Raw genomic sequence first — 19,256 nt, 5'->3', positions numbered from 1 at the left:
ATTTCTATCAGATCACCTCCTCAACCTCCAATGCTCTAGCAAAAACAATCGAAGTTCATCCAACTTTTCCTTGGAGCTAATACACCCCAAACCAGGCAACATCCTGGTCAACCTCTTCTGTACCCTCTCCAAAATCTGCACAATGAGGAAGGTTATCAAAGGATACAGCAGGAAATAGGTTAATTAGAAACTTGAGTGGTGAAATGGCAGATGGAGTTTAATCCAGAGAAGTGAGGTGATGCATTTTGGGAGGTCAAATGGAAGAGGAAAGTATATAATAAATGGCAGAACACTTGTGAGCATCGACTATATCTGATAATCCATTTCTGTGTTAGCTCACTGACATCTTTAAGGTTACAGGGTTGACTCTTAGTCCAGATGTTATTTTATTGAGTCCTACTCCCAGAGACTTGTGCACACAATTTAGATTGATTTTTCTAGTGCGGTGCTGAGAGAGTGCGGCATTGTCAGAGAAGCTACCTTTCAAATGAGACTTTAATACTTTTGTTGGTGGCAGATGCCAAACATCTCATGAATTTTGAAGTTGATCAGTTTGAACACTGCTATCCAGTGTTCTAACTGATATTTATTACTCAATGAATGTCCATATAGAAACAATCTTGTCTTGAAAATGCTATTGCTTGAGAGATCTGGCTATGTGCAAATTAGCTGCCATACTTCCTATTTTACAATGATGACTGCACTTTTAGATTAGATTAGATTACTTAGTGTGGAAACAGGCCCTTCAGCCCAACAAGTCCACACCGATCCTCCGAAGAGCAACCCACTCAGACCCATTCCCCCACATTTACCCCTTTACCTAACACTATGGCCAATTCACCTAACCTGCACATTTTTGGATTGTGGGAGGAAACTGGAGCACATGGAGGAAACCCACGCAGATATGGAGAATGTGCAAACTCCACACAGACAGTTGTCTGAGGCGGGAATTGAACCCGGGTCTCTGGCACTGTGAGCCAGCACTGCTAACCACTGTGCCACCGTGCCGGGCGGCACTTTAGAAAGTAATTACTTGGCTGTAAATTGCTTGTGACATCCTGAGGTAGTGAAAGGAACGATGAAACAGCAGCTTTTTATCATGAGTCAGACCCTCCACAAGAAATATGGAAACATAAGTGCAGGAATAGACCATTCAGTCCTTCAAGCCTGCTCTACCATTCCAGATAATTGATTATCCAGCTCCAAGTCATTTTCCCTTGCTATCCTCATACCCCTTGATGTCATTGGTATAAGATGACAGAGATGGCAATGTGATGATAATGTCACTGGGCGAGTAAACCAGAGGTCTGGACTCATGCCGTGGGAGTGTGTTTAAATCCCCATGGGGAGTTTGGACTTTTAAATTCAATTGATTATTAAATCAAGATGAAAGTTAATCTGGTGACCATGATATCAATTGGTTTAAAAACAAATGCATTCGTTCACTGTTCTTGAGCAAAGAAAATCATGCAGGCTAGACCAGGTTAGGACTGCATGAGACTCCAATCCAATAGTAGTGCAGTTGTTTCTTAACTACTTTGAAATCTGATCTCGCAGAACACCTTTCATAGGCAATTAGGGGTGAGAAACAAATGCTGGCCTTGCCTATGGTCACAACCCTTGAGATAATTAATTATGTTTGCAGTCTGTCTACTTTTGAAATGGGTCTAGAATGGACTGTTAACACATGGGAATTCAGGAAGCTCCCTCCTCTGTACCAGGCATGTTGTTCGCATTCACTTTTAACTAGACAATTCGTCCAGGGCTTGTGTTTCTATCTGTGTGGCTTAGATGACAATACATGTATATCCTTCATTATACACATGAAAAGAACCTCACTTGCATTTATCATTCTGTTGCTATTTTTAACTGCTCGCAATTTTTAACTGCTCACTATTTCTAACTTAACTTGGAATCGAGCTTTCCCATGCTGAAAGAACCTTGTGATGCTCTGCCAGAGTTTGTTTTCTTTATTAGCATAAATTTAGCAGCCAGTTTGTCATTCATGCTGACTCCCCTACTTGGAGTTGGTTTGCAGACACCCAACTATTGACTTGCCTAGCATCCTGTGTGATCTATCTTTCGTTGAAGAAATGACAGTTGCCATGCAGTTGACGCAGCATAGCGAGCTTCGGGGAAACTCCAACACTGTAGATTTGATTCAGGGTGGTTAAAATCCCACAGCAAAATATTGGAAACAATGTTGAGCTACGCAGGGAGGAAATAAAAGAACATGTATTTTGCAGTTAAATGTTTGACAGCTTTTGGTGTGTGCCCTAAATAAAATATTAATTTCAAACATTGCAGGTCTTGTGTTTAAAATTTTTGCATGTGCAATACCATAATACTTTCTAAACATTTGAAATCTTCCCCACCCTCGGATATCCGCCATTTGATCTATATTTGTGCCCTTTGACTGCTTCTGTTTCGTGGCTGTTTTGCTAAACACCCACACTCAGTTGACAGCATTTGTATACTCTGATCTTCTGTCTAACCTGTGCACTACCTTTCTCATTGGTATTTCTATTCTAATGCTATACTATACCTTAGCTACAAGGTATATTTTTCAACCTGCCTCTCAAAAGGATTGTGTGGAATGCTTGCAGACATTAAATGAGCTTATGTTAACATAAGGCAAAAGTGAGGATTGCATATACTGGAATCAGTTGAAAAGTGTGGCACTGGAAAAGCACAGCAGGTCAGGCAGCATCCAAGAAATAGGAGAATCAATGTTTCGGGCATAAGCCCTTCACCAGGAATGTAGAACATTTTGCCTGATCTCTTGTAATTTTCCAATGCCACACTTTTCAGCTTATGTAAACACAAGCTGACCTAATCTTAATTTTACCTATTTTTCTAATCTATCTTTTCAAAGATGGTATTACATACCTCTGGAGCAGGTGGGACTTAAACCTGGGCCTCTTGGTTTAGGGGTAAGGACACTACCACCACTATGTCACAAGAGAACCAAGCCAGCATTTTATGGTGCTGTGACTTAATTTTTTTCATTTATGACCTTATTAGTTTCTCTTTTTGTTGAGCCAGAGTTTTGCTGGGATCGTATTTAACAGTACTTTCAAAGCAGTGTGTTAGATGTGGCACCATAGGAAGTAAATAAGTGAAGCTGTTTTCCTTGAATTCTACTTAGTGTACACAATACAGCTCCAATCCGTAATTTACAAATTTGCTTTTGAACAGCCTTTCGCAAGTAATCAAGGACAGGCCCCTGCAAGGTATTCCCGTTCCTCCTCCATTCAAGGGATATTCCAGCTGATTGCATTTATCTCAGACTGAGATTATTCTTAATGCAGATCAGAATGGAAATTGAGACCAGCCTGAATTTTGTGAACCTCTGGTAGGACCATGTAAAAGGACCATTCTAGAATTGCAAAACATCCTGTTAAGTCATTGAAATCTCTGCATGAGTCAAAGTGTTATGATTGACACAGGGATGAAATAATCAGTTTTGACGGAATCAACCTTTGCTCATGCTCAATGATGTCTCCCAAAAATCTAAATCACATGAGATTTGATGGAATTTTTCTTCAATTGGCTTAAAGGTGCTTCTACAACCAGGGCCGGAGAGCTGCATTTTTAAAATTTACTTATCAGAGTCTGTTCCTTGGCCAGCATTTATTGCCTGGCCTAGTTGCTCTTGGTGGTAAGCTGTCTACTTAAACGACTGCAGTCCACATGCTGTATGTTGAGACTTTGTAGTGAATGATATAATCTGAGTGCCTTGTTAGGTCATTTTGGAGGGCAGTTGAGAGACAGCCACACTGCTGTGGGGCTGGAATCACACGTAGGCTGGATCAGATGAGGATGGCAGTTTCCCTTCCTGACAGGATATTACTGAGCTATATTTTCCAACAATGGTTTAATGGTCATCATTCCAGATGTTTTTGTTTTTATTGAATTCAAATTCCACCATCTGCCATGACTGGATTTGAACCCAGGACCTCAGAACATTAACTGCCTCCCTGTTTAATCCTTTCCAATTATATTGCCAAGGGAGATGTCTATATCTCTATTGTTGCAAGGTAGTGTTATGTAAAAGTTCACAGTCAGCATTCACTGAGACCTGGAAACGGGTTTGTGCCCACACACTTTGGTGAATGGTGTGTGTGTGTGTGGGGAAAAGACATGAAGAACTCATTTTAAAATAACACTGAAACTACATTGATAAAGAGCAATGGTTGGTAGAAAACTGAGATTTTTGGAAAGAATGATGAAGATGTGAATTTTATGTGGTTATGCTTTTGTTTTACACCCACAGCAGACCTAAATGAAGATGTATTTACAAAGTGCAGACAGTTTCCTTCTCTGGATGTACTTTACCTTTCATGGTTTTGAGCAAATTTTCCTCGTCCTCATTTCTTTTCAAAACGGAAAGTGCTGGGAATACAAATTTTACTCTGAAATGTCACTGTTATAAATGCTAGCTGTTGTTCTGGGTCAACTGTGGCTCAGTTATAGAGTCATAGAGATGTACAGCATGGAAACAGACCCTTCGGTCCAATCCGTCCATGCCGACCAGATATCCCAACCCAATCTAGTCCCACCTGCCAGCACCCGGCCCATATCCCTCCAAACCCTTCCTATTCATATACGCATCCAAATGCCTCTTAAATGTTGCAATTGTACCAGTCTCCACCACATCCTCTGGCATCTCATTCCGTACATGTACCACCCTCTGCATGAAAAAGTTGCCCCTTGGGTCTCTTTTATATCTTTCCCCTCTCGCCCTAAACCTATGCCCTCTAGTTCTGGACTCCCTGATCCCAGGGAAAAGACTTTGTCTATTTATCCTAACCGTGCCCCTCCTAATTTTGTAAGCCTCTATAAGATCACCCCTCAGCCTCTGACGCTCCAGGGAAAAAAGCCCCAGCCTGTTCAGTCTCTCCCTGTAGCTCAGATCGGTCAACCCTGGCAACATCCTTGTAAATCTTTTCTGAACCCTTTCACGTTTCACAACATCTTTCTGATAGGAAGGAGACCAGAATTGCGCACAATATTCCAACAGTGGCCTCGCCAATGTCCTGTACAGCCGCAACATGACCTCCCAACTCCTGTACTCAATACTCTAACCAATAAAGAAAAGCATACCAAAAACCACTTTCACGATCCTATCTACCTGTGACTCCACTTTCAAGGAGCTTTGAACCTGCACTCCAAGGTCTCTTTGTTCAGTACCACTCCCTAGAACCTTACCATTAAGTGTATAAGTCCTGCTAAGATTTGCTTTCCCAAAATGCAGCACCTCGCATTTATCTGAATTAAATTCCATCTGCCACTTTTCAGCCCATTGGCCCATCTGGTCCAGATCCTGTTGTAATCTGAGGTAGCCCTCTTTGCTGTCCACTATACCTCCAATTTTAGTGTCATCTGCAAACTTACTAACTGTACCTCTTATGCTCGCATCCAAATCATTTATGTAAATGACAAAAAGTAGAGGGCCAAGCACCAATCCTTGTGGCATTCCACTAGTCACAGGCCTCCAGTCTGAAAAACAACCCTCTACCACCATCCTTTGTCTTCTGCCTTTGAGCCAGTTCTGTATCCAAATGGCTAGTTCTCCCTGTATTCCATGAGATCTAACCTTGCTAATCAGTCTCCCATGGGGAACCTTGTCGAACACCTTACTGAAGTCCGTATAGATCACATCTACTGCTCTGCCCTCATCAATCTTCTTTGTTACTTCTTCAAAAAAACTCAGTCAAGTTTGTGAGACATGATTTCCCACGCACATAGCCATGTTGATAATTCTGAATCAGTCCTTGCCTTTCCAAATACATGTACATCCTCTCCCTCAGGATTCCCTCCAACAACTTGCCCACCACTGAGGTCAGGCTCACCGGTCTATAATTCCCTGGCTTGTCTTTACCGCTCTTCTTAAACAGTGGCACCACGTTTGCCAACCTCCAGTCTTCCAGCACCTCATCTTTGACTATCGATGATACAAATATCTCAGCAAGAGGCCCAGCAATCACTTCTCTAGCTTGCCACAGAGATCTCGGGTACACTTGATCAGGTCCTGGGGATTTTCCACCTTTAACCGTTTCAAGACATCCAGCACTTCCTCCTCTGTAATCTGGACATTTTGCAAGATGTCGCCATCTATTTCCCTACAGTCTATATCTTCCATATCGTTTTCCACAGTAAATACTGATGCAAAATCTTCATTTAGTATCTTCCCCCAGTTTCTGTGGCTCCACACAAAGGCCGCCTTGCTGATCTTTATGGGGCCCTATTCTCTCCCTAGTTACCCTTTTGTCCTTAATATATTTGTAAAAACCCTTTGGATTCTCCTTCATTCTATTTGCCAAAGCTATCTCTTGTCCCTTTTTTCCCCCTCCTGATTTCCCTCTTAAGTATACTCCTACTTTCTTTATACTCTTCTAAGGATCCACTCGATCTATCCTGTCTATATCTGACACATGCTTCCTTCTTTTTCTTGACCAGACCCTCAATTTCTTTAATCATCCAGCATTCCCTATACCTACCAGTCTTCCCTTTCACACTGACAGGAATATACTTTCTCTTGATTCTTGTTATCTCCTTTCTGAAGGCTTCCCATTTTTCAACCGTCTCTTTACCTGCGAACACCTACCTCCAATCAGCTTTCGAAAGTTCTTGCCTAATACCGTCAAAATTGGTCTCTCTCCAATTTAGAACTTCAACTTTTAGATCTAGTCTATCCTTTTCCATCACTATTTTAAAGCAAATGGAATTATGGTCGCTGGCCCCAAAGTGCTCCCCCACTGACACCTCAGTCACCTGCCCTGCCTTATTTCCCAAGAGTAGGTCAAGGTTTGCACCTTCTCTAGTAAGTACATCCACATACTGAATCAGAAAATTGTCTTGTACACACTTAAGAAATTCCTCTCCATCTAAACCTTTAACACCTATGGCGGTCCCAGTCGATGTTTGGAAAGTTAAAATCCCCTACCATAACTACCCTATTATTCTTACAGATAGTTGAGATCTCCTTACAAGTTTGTTCCTCAATTTCCCTCTGACTATTGGGTCTATAATACAATCCCAATAAGGTGATCATCCTTTTCTTCTTTCTCAGTTCCCCCCCAAATAACTTCCCTGGATGTATTTCCTGGAATTTCCTCCCTCAGCTGTAATGCTATCCCTTATCAAAAATGCCACTCCCCCTCCTCTCTTGCCTTCCTTCCTATCCTTCCTGTAACATTTGTATCCTGGAACATTAAGCTGCCAGTCCTGCCCATCCCTGAGCCATGTTTCCGTAATTGCTATGATATCCCAGTCCCATGTTCCTAACCATGCCCTGAGTTCATCTGCCTTCCCTGTTAGGCTCCTTGCATTGAAATAAATGCAGTTTGATTTATTAGTCCTACCTTGTCCCTGCCTGCCCTGAATGTTTGGCTCTCTTCTATTCTCAGCTGTACCCCGTCTCAGATCGATCTCTTTCCTCACTATCTCCCTGGGTTCCACCCCTCCTCCTAACTAGTTTAAATGCTCCCAAGCAGTTCTAGCAAATTTCCCTGCCAGTATATTAGTCCCCTTCCAATTTGGGTGCAATCCGTCCTTCTTGTCACGTCTACCCCAAAAGAGATTCCAATGATCCAAAAATGTGAATCCTTCTCTCATACACCAGCTCCTCAGCCATGCATTCATCTGCTCTATCCTCCTCTTCCTGCCCTCACTAGCTCGTAGCACTGGGAGTAATCCAGATATTACTACCCTTGAGGACCTCCTTTTTAAATTTCTACCTAACTCTCTGTAATCTCCCTTCAGAGTCTCAACCTTTTCCCTTCCAATGTCATTGGTTCCAATGTGGACAATGACCTCCTGCTGGCCCCTCTCCCCTGTAAGAACATTCTGCACCCTCTCTGAGACATCCTTGATCCAGGGAAACAATGCACCATTCTGCTTTTTCTCTGCTGGCCACAGAAACGTCTGTCTGTACCTCTGACTCCAAAATCCCCTAACACAATTAATCTCTTGGACACCAACGTACCCTTCTTTGCATTAGAGCCAGTCTCAATACCAGAAACGTGGCTGTTCGTGCTACGTTCCCCTGAGAATCCATCACCCCCTACATTTTCCAAAACAGCATACCTGTTTGAAATAGGTATATCCACAAAAGACTCCTGCACTAGCTGCCTACCTCTCTTACCCTTCCTGGAGTTAACCCATCTATGTGACTGTATCTGAGACTTTCGTCCCTTCCTATAACTGCCATCCATCACACACTGTTGATGTTGCAAATTCCTCATCACTTCTATCTGTCTCTCCAACTGATCCACTCGATCTGATAAGATTCTCATCCAACAGCATTTATGGCAGATATAATCTGCAGTAACCCTTAAACTTTCTTTAAACTCCCAGATCTGACAAGAAGTACATATCACTGCAAAGGCCATTTTTGCTCCTTCACAATCCACAGACCCAGTAAATAACATTGTCTTATTCCTCTACAAACACTGCCCCAGGTTAAATTAATAGCTATGGCTTATATTTTAAGTTTAATCAAGAGACTTATCTCCAAAAACATATAATCAAGAAAGAATCCACCATACGCACTACTGCAGCCTTTCTCTTGGACAGACTTAAAACAACAATTAACTTATCTGATTCTGTGCTGTGAACTTTGCCCAACAGTTCCTCCAAGATTAGTTGTGAATTTCACTGTTTAATTTTCCCAGATGCACTCCGATGTCCAGCGATACACGAATTCAGACAGCAAAGGCGGTAACTATACAGGCTCTCTCTCTCTCTCTCTCCCTCTCTCTCTCTCTCTCTCTCTCTCTCTCTCTCTCTCTCTCTCTCTCTCTCTCTCTCTCTCTCTCTCTCTCTCTCTCCTGCACTATCCTCACCATGTGCTTCCTTTGTCTTCTCTTCTTCCTTTTAAACTACTGTTGTTTTGACTTTGATTTGGAACTTTGGAAAAACAATGCAACAGCATATAAAACAGTAATTGCTACTCCTGGAATTCGAGGAAATCGCCTCCAACACCTAAAATACTCAGAAATAGAGCAGCTCTTACAGCCAGAAATTTTTCCTTTCCTCCATCTGAGTGTCACTGGTTCTGTATTGGAGTCCTATTCCAGGAGCTGGGCAAAATATAATGTAGCATTGAGGGAGTTCAGCACTGTTGGTGATACCTAAACTGAGGTCTTTTCTGTCCACTCGTGTATGTAAAAGAACCCAGGACAATCCTTTGCTTTGGCCACCAGCATTTGATGAAGAGAATGTATTTTTCAGTCTTCCCAGCCTTTTCCTTAGTAAAACATTGTAATTCTGGCACTTTTTTTTTCCAGAAAGGCTGCTTTATATCTTTACATATCCTTTATTTGGTCTAACTGCAGTAGCCCTGAATGTGAAGCTCCCCCACAGGTCACTTTGGTCCAAATTGCAAAAGGTAGAGAAGGAGTAAAAAAAATGAAAAAAACTTGGAATTATTTAGCAGTTTTAATGACTGGCTATAAAGCCTTTTGAGACATCTAGCAATGAGATTCTCTAATGCTAGTCACTTGTAGAATGTAAGAAATGCAGCAGCTAATGCATGCACAGCAAGTTCCCAGAAACAACAATGCAGTAATAACCCAGATAATCTGCTTTTTGTGAGGTTGATTGAAGGATCAGCATTGGCTAGGCAGTGATGTGGTGATAATACTATTGGAGGACTAAATTCAGAACCCCAGGCAAATATTCTGGTGACATTGGATCCAATCTCAATGTTGCAGAAGACTAACATTGAATTTAAAATCTGGAAGGAAAAGAATTTGGAAGTTAATTGAAAAACAATCCTAACATAAAGGGAAGTGGTTGTGGATGCTGGACATCACTCACTGCAGGAGTTCCTTCTCTTCAGTTGCTACTCCAGTAACCTTTTCATCTGTCATGAAACCAGGAAGTTGGAATGTTGATTATGCAATGGCTGGCACTGTTCATGACTTTTCCGATACTGAAACAGTCCATGTTCAGATACAACATGACCTGTATACGTCCAGGCTTGGCCTGATAAATGGCAAGTAACATTTTGCTGCAGAGATGCCAGGCAATGAGCATCTTCAACATGGGGGAATGCAACTCTCGTTCCTTGATGTTCAATGTGATTACCATCACGGTTGACATCCTAAGAGTTAACATTGATCCAGTTTAGTTTTCTGGTCAGCCAAATGGATGCACTGCCTGGGAGGGTAACTGAGATGGGAAACCTTACAATCTTTAGAGTATGCTTGGATGAGCACTTGAAATGTCATAATATTCAAGAAAGTCGGACTAGTCTGGGAAGTGAGACTCATGCAGGTTGTAGTATGGTATAATTTTATCAGACTTGATGAGTCATATGGCCTGTTCTATGATATCAATACTGTGTTATAAAAGCAGGTCAGAGACTGTGTTCTGCAGGAAGTAACTTACTTCATGTCTCTGATGGCTGTCCACTATCTACAAGGCACAAGTCAGGACCAAATGTTTTCTCTAAGCTGGACAGTTGCACAGCATCTCTGTGCTCTCCACTTGGTGTGCTGATGCTGTTCCCAGCATTGACTCCTGGTTTTGGAAGTCACTGCCAAGCATTCACCATGGTGGTCTGCACAGAAGAACAAGGGAAAAAAAAATGAGGAGATGCAGATCAGGAGTGTGATGGAATATTCTCTGCTTGCTTGGATGGTTGCGACTTCAAGAAATTTGATACCATTGAGAAAATAGACTTGATTGGTACCCCATCCACCACCTTCACCATGTATATGCTTCAGCTGTGACACAGTGGCAGCAGTATGAACCATCTGTAAGATGCATTACAGCAACTCACCAATACTCCTCAGATAGCACCTTCTAAATCAATGAACTCTATCACCAAGAAGGACAAGAGCAGCAGATGCATGGGAACACCACCACCTGCAAATTCTCTTCCAAGTTGCAAATGAGCCTGACTTGGAACTATGTTACCATTCTGTCACTATTTCTCTAGGTCAAAATCCTGGAACTCCCTTCCTAACAGCACTGTTGTTATCCTGATGCCCCAAACACTGCAGCAGTTCAAGAAGGCAGCTCACCATCTTCTGCAGGGCATTTGAAACAAGTAATAAATGCAGATCTATTTAGCAACTCCCACATCTCATGGTCAGTTTTTTAAGATCAGGGCAACAGGGTGAACTATCTGCTCCTCTTCAAAATAATTCATGGCGCATCCATCTGAACATATATATGGACCCTCCATTTTCTCATGTGAAGAACAGCACCACTAACAATGCGGACCTCCCTCATCTATATTGAATGTGAGCTTTGATTCTTTTGCTCTGTTTTGGAGGGGAGCTTGAACCCAGACCTTTGCACTTGGAATTAACAATGCTACAAATGGAAGCGTAGTTGAGTCAGAATAACAGCTTTGTTTATGTAGTGACTTTTGGCTTCGGAAATTGTCACGTGGGGCACTGTACATAAGATAATGAAATAAAATTTAACACTAAACCATATTGCATGATATCAGGATAGCTGACTGAGAATTTTGTCAAAGACAGATATTTGAGGCAGTTACAGAGATGGAGTGTGATAAGAAGACTCTGGCGGGATTTGAAAACCTGATGAATGTAAACATTGAGACATTACAAGACTAGGAGATAGTGTGGGTCAAGGAGCACAGGGATGGATGGGACTTGGAGAAAATTATAACACAGACAGTTTGGATGAACTCATGTTTACAGAGAGCATATTGTAGGGGACTAACCAGAGAGGCCCAAAACAAACATTGTGGGCAATAAATTTTATACAGGAGGAAGAAAATTCCTGCTGATTAATCAATTACAGGATTTAAGAAAAGAAAAGCAAGAATACTGGAAATCGGACCTTAACCCTGTTCTATTTTTCTCACTCCATTGCTGATAGACTGGCAATGTATTACCAGTGTTTTCTGTTTTCCTCTAAATGGTTACGGCTGCTTTTTTCTCAGAAAAGTTGCAGCTTACTAACTGATGCTCTGTATTAGTGCTGAACTCAGTTCAATTACTGTACAACATAAGTCAGCACTAATCAAAGAAATTATTGGAGAAGTTAAGTAGACGTGATTGCTTCCAAAAGCATTGCATTATGAAAATCGCTTTGTAGGAGCTGTGAAATCAGTAGTTTTTCTCTAAGCACAGTCATTAGATATGACATTGGCTGTCCCTGATTCATTTCTGAATATAGTGTGTATTTATTTTTAGAAATGAAGTACTTACCACAGATTTTGTTCCAATTGCCACCTCTCCCTGACCTCTTCTAAAAAAAACTTAAAATGTAGGACTAGAACTGGACTATTTGGTCCATCGAGTCTTTTCTGCCATTTAGTTAGACCATGCCTGTTCTAATAATCCTCAACTCCCTAACTGCCTATTCGCCATTATCCTTAATTCCTTTACTGATTGAAAATCTTGAGTATACCTAATGAGTCAGCCTGTACAGCCCTTTGTGGTAAATAATTCCACAGATTCACCATTCCCAGAGAGCAGCGTTTCTATTAAGCTGCGCATTACTGCTCTGTTATTCCATGTCTGGTGATTGGTATTGGCATGCCAATAGTGGCATTGACTTCTGGGTCTGGAAAGCTCTGCCTCATACGGACCTTTGATGCTGAGGAAGCCTTTGATGCTAAGTAATTTAAGGGAAATGCTACCCAAGCAAAGAAATTTCTCCTTATTTCTGCCTTAAAAGGGCCACATGTTAGTCTGAGATGATACTCCTCGATGTAGGTTTGCTTGCTGAGCTGGAAGGTTCAAAGGTTCGATTATACTCCTGGTTTTGGACTTTTCCATAAAGGGAAGCAATCTCTCACTTTCTCCCCTGTCAAACTCGCTAATAATATTTTGTTACCTCTGATTGTTCTAAACTCCAATGAATACAAGGCCAACTTAGTCAACCTATTCTCGTACCCAGGATCAACCTTGGATTCTTCTCTGGACTACTTTTTCTGAGGGTTGTGAATCTGTTATTAAGAATATTCAAGGCTGAGAGTTTTAATCAGTAAGGGAATCAAGGGTTATGGAGAAAAGTAGAAAAATGGAGTTGCAAATTGTTTTGAACTGATTGGAGATACATTTGTTGGTGGTCTTTCACATTTGTGGACTGCGAAGCTGATGTCTGAGTTCTGTCCTGGTAACTGCTGAATGAAATCCTTCCAGAAATTGTGATCAATTTGCATCATGTGATCATTGGTAGTTGTGATTTAGCTTAGCAAAGTTCATGTTAAAACATAGCTTTTAAAACTATTTAGGATAATCTTGTCTTGTGGGAGTGACACTTTGAAACAGAAGCGTGCAATTTAATTTGTTGAACTGAATCACAAGTCTAAAAGCACAACATCGTCAACTGTTTGAGATGTAACTCATTTAACTTTGCAAGTGCAATTTTAATAAGAATTTAATTTGTCTGGAAAGTCTTTATGATGAATACATATGATGAGTACATATGATTAAACATTGACATTAAATGTAGAGTGTATTATTTGAGGTTTCACTAGAGCAGGTATGAAGGGACTTCAGTTGAGTTGGGAGGTTTGTTGTAATATTTCACACTCAATATTAGATTGAATAAAATTTGCCTTCTGTTCTGTCCTTCACTAGCTGGCTTTCTTGAGTATACATGTGCACAGTCTTGTCAGCTGTAAATCTGTTTGGCATTAATCCGTCTTAAATTTCTACTCCAAGATCTAGATGCTCACCCAGATCACTCGCTGCGACAGGACTGAGATCTTTATTTGAACGTGAAAGGAATGTAGCTTTTTCTTGTGAGTAATTGACATATCAACTGTTTAACAACCAAACTGGTTAATGGCAAACCGCTGGAGTAGTGGTTGAAACAAATTGTGGCCAGAAGAGTGACCAATGATGCTAATTGCAGAGGAGAAATATATATGGGAAGAGGATCTAAGGAAGCTAGGTTAATGTGAAACAATGTAGCAAATAGAATATAGTGTGGGGACAATGTGAAATTGTCCATTTCTATTGGAAGAATTTTTCAAAAGATTTATTATTAAATGATGAGAGATTGTAGATCTCTGAATTGCCGTGGGATCTGGCTGTCCTTGAGCATCAATCACAAAAGGTATGCAGGTACAATAAGTAATTTAAAGTTAACCATGTTACTGTTTATTGCAAATATACTTAATGCATAGGTCTGTTTCTGTGCTGTACACCTCTATGAATCTGTGACTCTATACGTAGGGATATTGTGTTTCAATTATACAGGGCATTGGCACCTCTGGAGTACTGTGCACAGTTTTGAACACATTATTTAAGGAAGGGCATAAATGCAATGGAAGTAGTTCAGAGCAGGTTTTTTAGACCAACTGTTGGAATGGGCAGATTGAATTATGAAGAAGCTCTGTTTGTATTGTTCTTCAGATTGGTTCCACAGGTCGGCGCAGCATCGAGGGCCGAAGGGCCTGTACTGCGCTGTAATGTTCTGTGTTCGCTGGCGGTTATGGAGAACAGAAACATGATTGCGACTACAGGGTGCTGAACATGATGAATGTGAATAAAAGGTTTCCTCTTATGGGAGAGTCTGGAATAGAGGGTCACTGTGTAAAAATGAGGGTCACCTATTTAAGAGATGAGAATTTTTTTCTCTGAAGATTATGAACTCTGTTTCCTCATCTTTTGAGAAAGAGTTCTAGAATATTTTCTCAACAGAACTAGATACTTGATGAACAAGGCAATGGAAAGTTATCAATGTTAGGCAGGGATGTGGATTGACCGTGACCCTATTGAATGATAGAGCAGGTTCGAGGGGCCGAATAGTCCACTCCTGCTATTTCACATTCTTCATATGTCAAAGGATCACAGCAACTTCAAGATCTAATGACAATTGCTTTGTCAGTGTTGCAAAACATTAAATTATTTTCTGCTTAACAGCAAGGATCACCAGTGTACTGTATTCCTCTTCAGGGTTGATATCAATGTCGACAAGAAAATTAGTGCGAGTGAGATGCAGCGATGGATCATGGAAAAAACCGAGGAGCATTTCCAACAGGCCAATGAAGAGAACAAACTGCATTTCAAAGCTGTTGATCCTGATGGAGATGGTAATGTAATTTATTTTTGTGTCCACAAAACTTCTTCCCTCCCTAAATCTCTCTACCTATCCTTCCATCTATAACAGCTTCCAAAGAATACTACCTATTGAAACAGTTACATTATATAATTCAAATAGTAAAATAAATTTTCCCAAAAACATTATTTAAGGATTCTAAATTTTCCACTGCTAATATTTGTTACAATCCTCAAAGACAGAGCTTTTAAAGAATGGTTCTCTCAGTCATTGGGGAGTTTCCCAAAGGACAGGATTCCATGTTTGAGACTTTTAATGTAATAAACAAATTAAAACATAAATAGTTCAAACATTCTTTTATTGGGCAACCAATACAGTGAACTTTTTTAAAGAAGTAATTTTGTATTAACTAACTCATTCAAACCGAATTTGTCTATCAAAATCCTTTCACTATAAACATTGCTTGTGGTAGATTTGAAGAATTACAAAGAATGATGTGGGAGAAGTAGATCCTGATTTATGGGATATTGGCATCAGTACTGGGAAAAGAGAGAACTGTTCTGTTAGGATATTATTATCTTGGAGTTTTCTTTAGTTTAGCTCCTAACTGTTCAAAATGCTTCAACAGAACCTCTTCTAGAACTATTGGTGTTGTTGGTTGCTACAACCTTGGCTATTTTCGGAATCTTCTGTTTTTTTTTAAGTCATCTGGTTAGTTTTCCTGACATCTCTTGAAGCATTTGCTGCTTTTGAGGTCATTAACTTCCTCCTTGTAACTACAATGCTTGTTGCTTTTTCCCCACCCTTTTTTCTTGTGTCTTTGGCACAATTTGGTGGTTAGGTTTTCAGTTCTGATGAAGAGTACAATCTGATAAGTTCACCTGCCTTTCGTCATAACAGGTGCTGAAAGATGTCTTGCACTTTATTTTCGATATGAATGAAGTTCTGTGATGAATTTGTTTCCTTTTGATCCCCCTTCCTGAAGCCTTAACTTCTTGAAAGAAACTGGTATTAAATATCCTCTGGTAATGTTAATTCCGAACAGATGGCAGTCAGGAAACGACGCATTGATCATGGATCAAATATATCAGTAAATCTAATCAGCTCCATCTATTAGCCACCCCATTCTCACAGCAAGTAGTAGTTTTCTGTAAAGTTCCACCTAGCTGAAGAGCTCTTTTCAATTAGTTGTGTTTAACCATTTAGAGTTACGGGATATTGAAATATTAGGAAATGAAAGGTATAGTTAGTTTGAAGGTGACACCAAAATTGGAGGTGTAGTCAACAGCGAAGCAGGTTACCTCAGAGTACAATCCAGATGGGGTTTAATTTAGATAAATGCGAGGTACTGCATTTTGGAAAAGCAAATCAGAGCAGGACTTATACACTTAATGGTAAGGTCCTGGGGAGTGTTACTAAGCAAAGAGACCTTGGAATGCAGGTTCATAGTTTCTTGAAAATAGAGTCATAGGTAGATAGGATAGTGAAGACGGTGTTTGGTATGCTTTCCTTTATTGGTCAGAGCATTGACTATAGGAGTTAGGAGGTCATGTGGCATTGATTAGGCCACTTTTGGAATATTGCATGCATTTCTGGTTTCCTTCCTATTGGAAGGATGTTTTGAAACTTGAAATGGTTCAGCAGAGATTTACAAGGATGTTACCAAGGTTGGAGGATTTGAGCTCTAGGGTGGGGCTGTTTTTCCCTAAAGTGTGAGGTGTGACCTTTATAGAGGTTTATAAAAGCAGGAGGGCATGGATCAGATAAATAGACAAGGTCTTTTCCCTGGGATGGGGGAGTCCAGAACTAGAGGGCATAGGTTTCGGGTGAGAGGGGAAAGATATAAAAGGGACCTAAAGGGCAACATTTTCATGCAGAGGGTGATGCGTGTATGGAATGAGCTGCCAGAGGAAGTGATGGAGGCTGGTACAGTTACAGCATTTAAAAGGCATCTGGATAGGTATATAAATAGGAAAGGTTTAGAGAGATATGGGCCAAGTGCTGGCAAATGGGACTAGATTAATTTAGGATATCTGTTTGGCATGGACGAGTTGAACCGAAGGGTCTGTTTCCGTGCTGGAATCCGATCCTAAAAACAGGACACGAAGAAGTACAATGTTGGAAAAAAATCTAGGCAAGGAAGAACGTAACAATTAAGATCACAGGGGAATTTGGCACATCAAGCTTTTTGAAAGAGCAGTTTAGTCAGTGTCTGACGGTCAGCTGTCCACTCCCCAACTCCTTCCCCTCAGCTTTTTATTTCTTTTTCAGATATTTGTTCAATTTCCTTTTGGATGTTGTTGAATGAACTGGCTTCAACCACTTTTTCAGGCAGTGTATTCCTGGCCATCAGAACTGTCTTTATTTTTTGCTCAAAACTCTTACCGTTATCTTGTTTCTTTTGCTAATTATCTTAATCTGTGTCCTCTGGTTGCCAGTTCTCCTGCCAATGGAAATTATTCCTCTGTCTTTCTATTCAAACCCTTCCTGATTTTGAACCTCTACTAAATTCCTGTTCTAGGGTGAGCAATCGCATACATCAAGTGATTGCATGACCTTTAATGCAAAATAAGGAGTTATCACACACTTGTTAGTTCATCACCACAGGAAGTTGTGTCCTGTGAAACTAGTGGTTTAAGCGGTGGTGGTCACAGTGAAACAAATTTCCTGGACCATTATTTACATCAGACACATGTAATTGCAACGATAAAAGTCTGCCTTAGATGTGGTTTGTGCTTTTGTAGTATGATGAGCCACCATAGTCGCAACTGTTTGCAGCGGGAATTTGTAAAAAAAAGTATATAATTTGATGAAGGGAGCTATGAGAAAGGCAAACAAGACTGTGTTGTCTTTCTGTTCCCTCAGATAAACTCATTTTAATAAGATATGTAAGATCGCATGTCAACTTTAGATGGCAAGCAGGCACATTTTTATACTTGATTGTTAATAACTGCACATTAAACCCTTCAAGTTTTTAAAAATATTAATTTGTGGAATCTGGATGATGCTGGCTAGTAATGCATTTCCCATCCCTACTTGCCCTGGTGAGGAAGATGGTAATAGGCATGTGATTTAAATATAAAGTCACCATAATTCTATTGGACCATAGGTCTGCACGCTCATTAGAGAGAGTCAACTGGGGTTGGCTTAATCTGAGGGTGGTCATGCTCCATTTGAGGGGAGAGGTTGAGAAGAACAGTCCTTTTATGGTAACCTCAGCTGATGTGAGATTTGAACTTGTGCTGTTGACATCATTCTAAGTCATCCAGCTAACGCCACTTATCCACCTAAGCTTGGTTACTGTCCACAGCTTGCTTCATGTGGTTATGGATTGTTTCAGCATTTGATGTGTTGCAAATAGTGGTGAACATTGTGCAATCATTGAATATCCCCACTTCTGACCTTATGATGTGGAATGTCCTCCTCTCAGTGAAGTGCTTAATTGTCTACCACCTTTCACAGCATGGCAGAACTGCTGAGCTTAAATCTGATCTGCTGTTTGTGGAATTGTTTGGCTGTGTTTATCCCTTGCTGTTTGGTTTGCAAGTTAGCCTGTTGTAGTTTCACTAGGTTGACCCCTTATTTTTGGGTATGTCTGATTTAGCTCCCGGCATGCAGTTATCATTAAGCCAGAGTTGATTGCCTGGCTTGATGCTAACGATAGAGCCATGGAGTTGTAAATTGTATTGAAGTGCCGTTCTGCTGCTGCTGTTGGTGGCCCATAGCATCTCATGAACGTCCAATCTCAAGTTGCTGGAAATCTATCCCATTTAGCATGATGATATTGCCACACAACAAAACTCTGATCCTATCCAAATTCCCTATTTGCTTCTGTACTTGCTGACCGAGATTGTACCTGATTAATATCTTGATTTTTAAAAAATTGTAAGCTTTGTTTTCAAGTCCCTCCATGGCCTTGTGCTTTCTGAACTCTACAATCTTTTCCACCCACAACAGCCTTCATCATAATTGTGCTGCTGCAATTTTGATTCTTGAGCATTTTCAATTTTAATCACCCATCATTGGCAGCCATTCCTTCACAATCAAGGCTCTTAAGTTCTGGAATTCCCCCAACAAACCTCTCTCATTCTCTTTTTCTTTAGAATGTTCCTTAAAACAAATCTCTTGATTCAAGCGTTTGTTTATTCGTTGTTATGTTCTGTTACGTGGCTGACTGTCTGTCTGATTTTTGTTTTATTTGTTAAAGGTGCTATATAGATGCAAGTTTTATTTTTGGTCATGCATTTTCAGCA

The 19,256-nt window shown here is 40.6% G+C and overlaps 1 protein-coding gene across 1 annotated transcript in view; it reads left to right on the top strand.

Annotated features, from left to right (window-relative positions):
* Window positions 1-19,256, top strand: part of sdf4 (stromal cell derived factor 4) — an 85,480-nt gene that overhangs the window by 37,344 nt on the left and 28,880 nt on the right. Inside the window, exon 2 of the mRNA XM_043675817.2 lies at window positions 14,901-15,037. Coding sequence (XP_043531752.1) covers window positions 14,901-15,037 — 137 coding nt within the window. The remainder of the gene's footprint in view (window positions 1-14,900; window positions 15,038-19,256) is intronic.

The sequence above is a fragment of the Chiloscyllium plagiosum genome, unplaced genomic scaffold, assembly GCF_037043375.1.
Source record: "Chiloscyllium plagiosum isolate Xiang-an unplaced genomic scaffold, Cpla_swu_hap1 HiC_scaffold_37, whole genome shotgun sequence".
Taxonomy (NCBI): domain Eukaryota; kingdom Metazoa; phylum Chordata; class Chondrichthyes; order Orectolobiformes; family Hemiscylliidae; genus Chiloscyllium; species Chiloscyllium plagiosum.
Note: the sequence above shows the minus strand (reverse complement) of the source record. Positions and strands in the feature narration are given on the sequence as shown.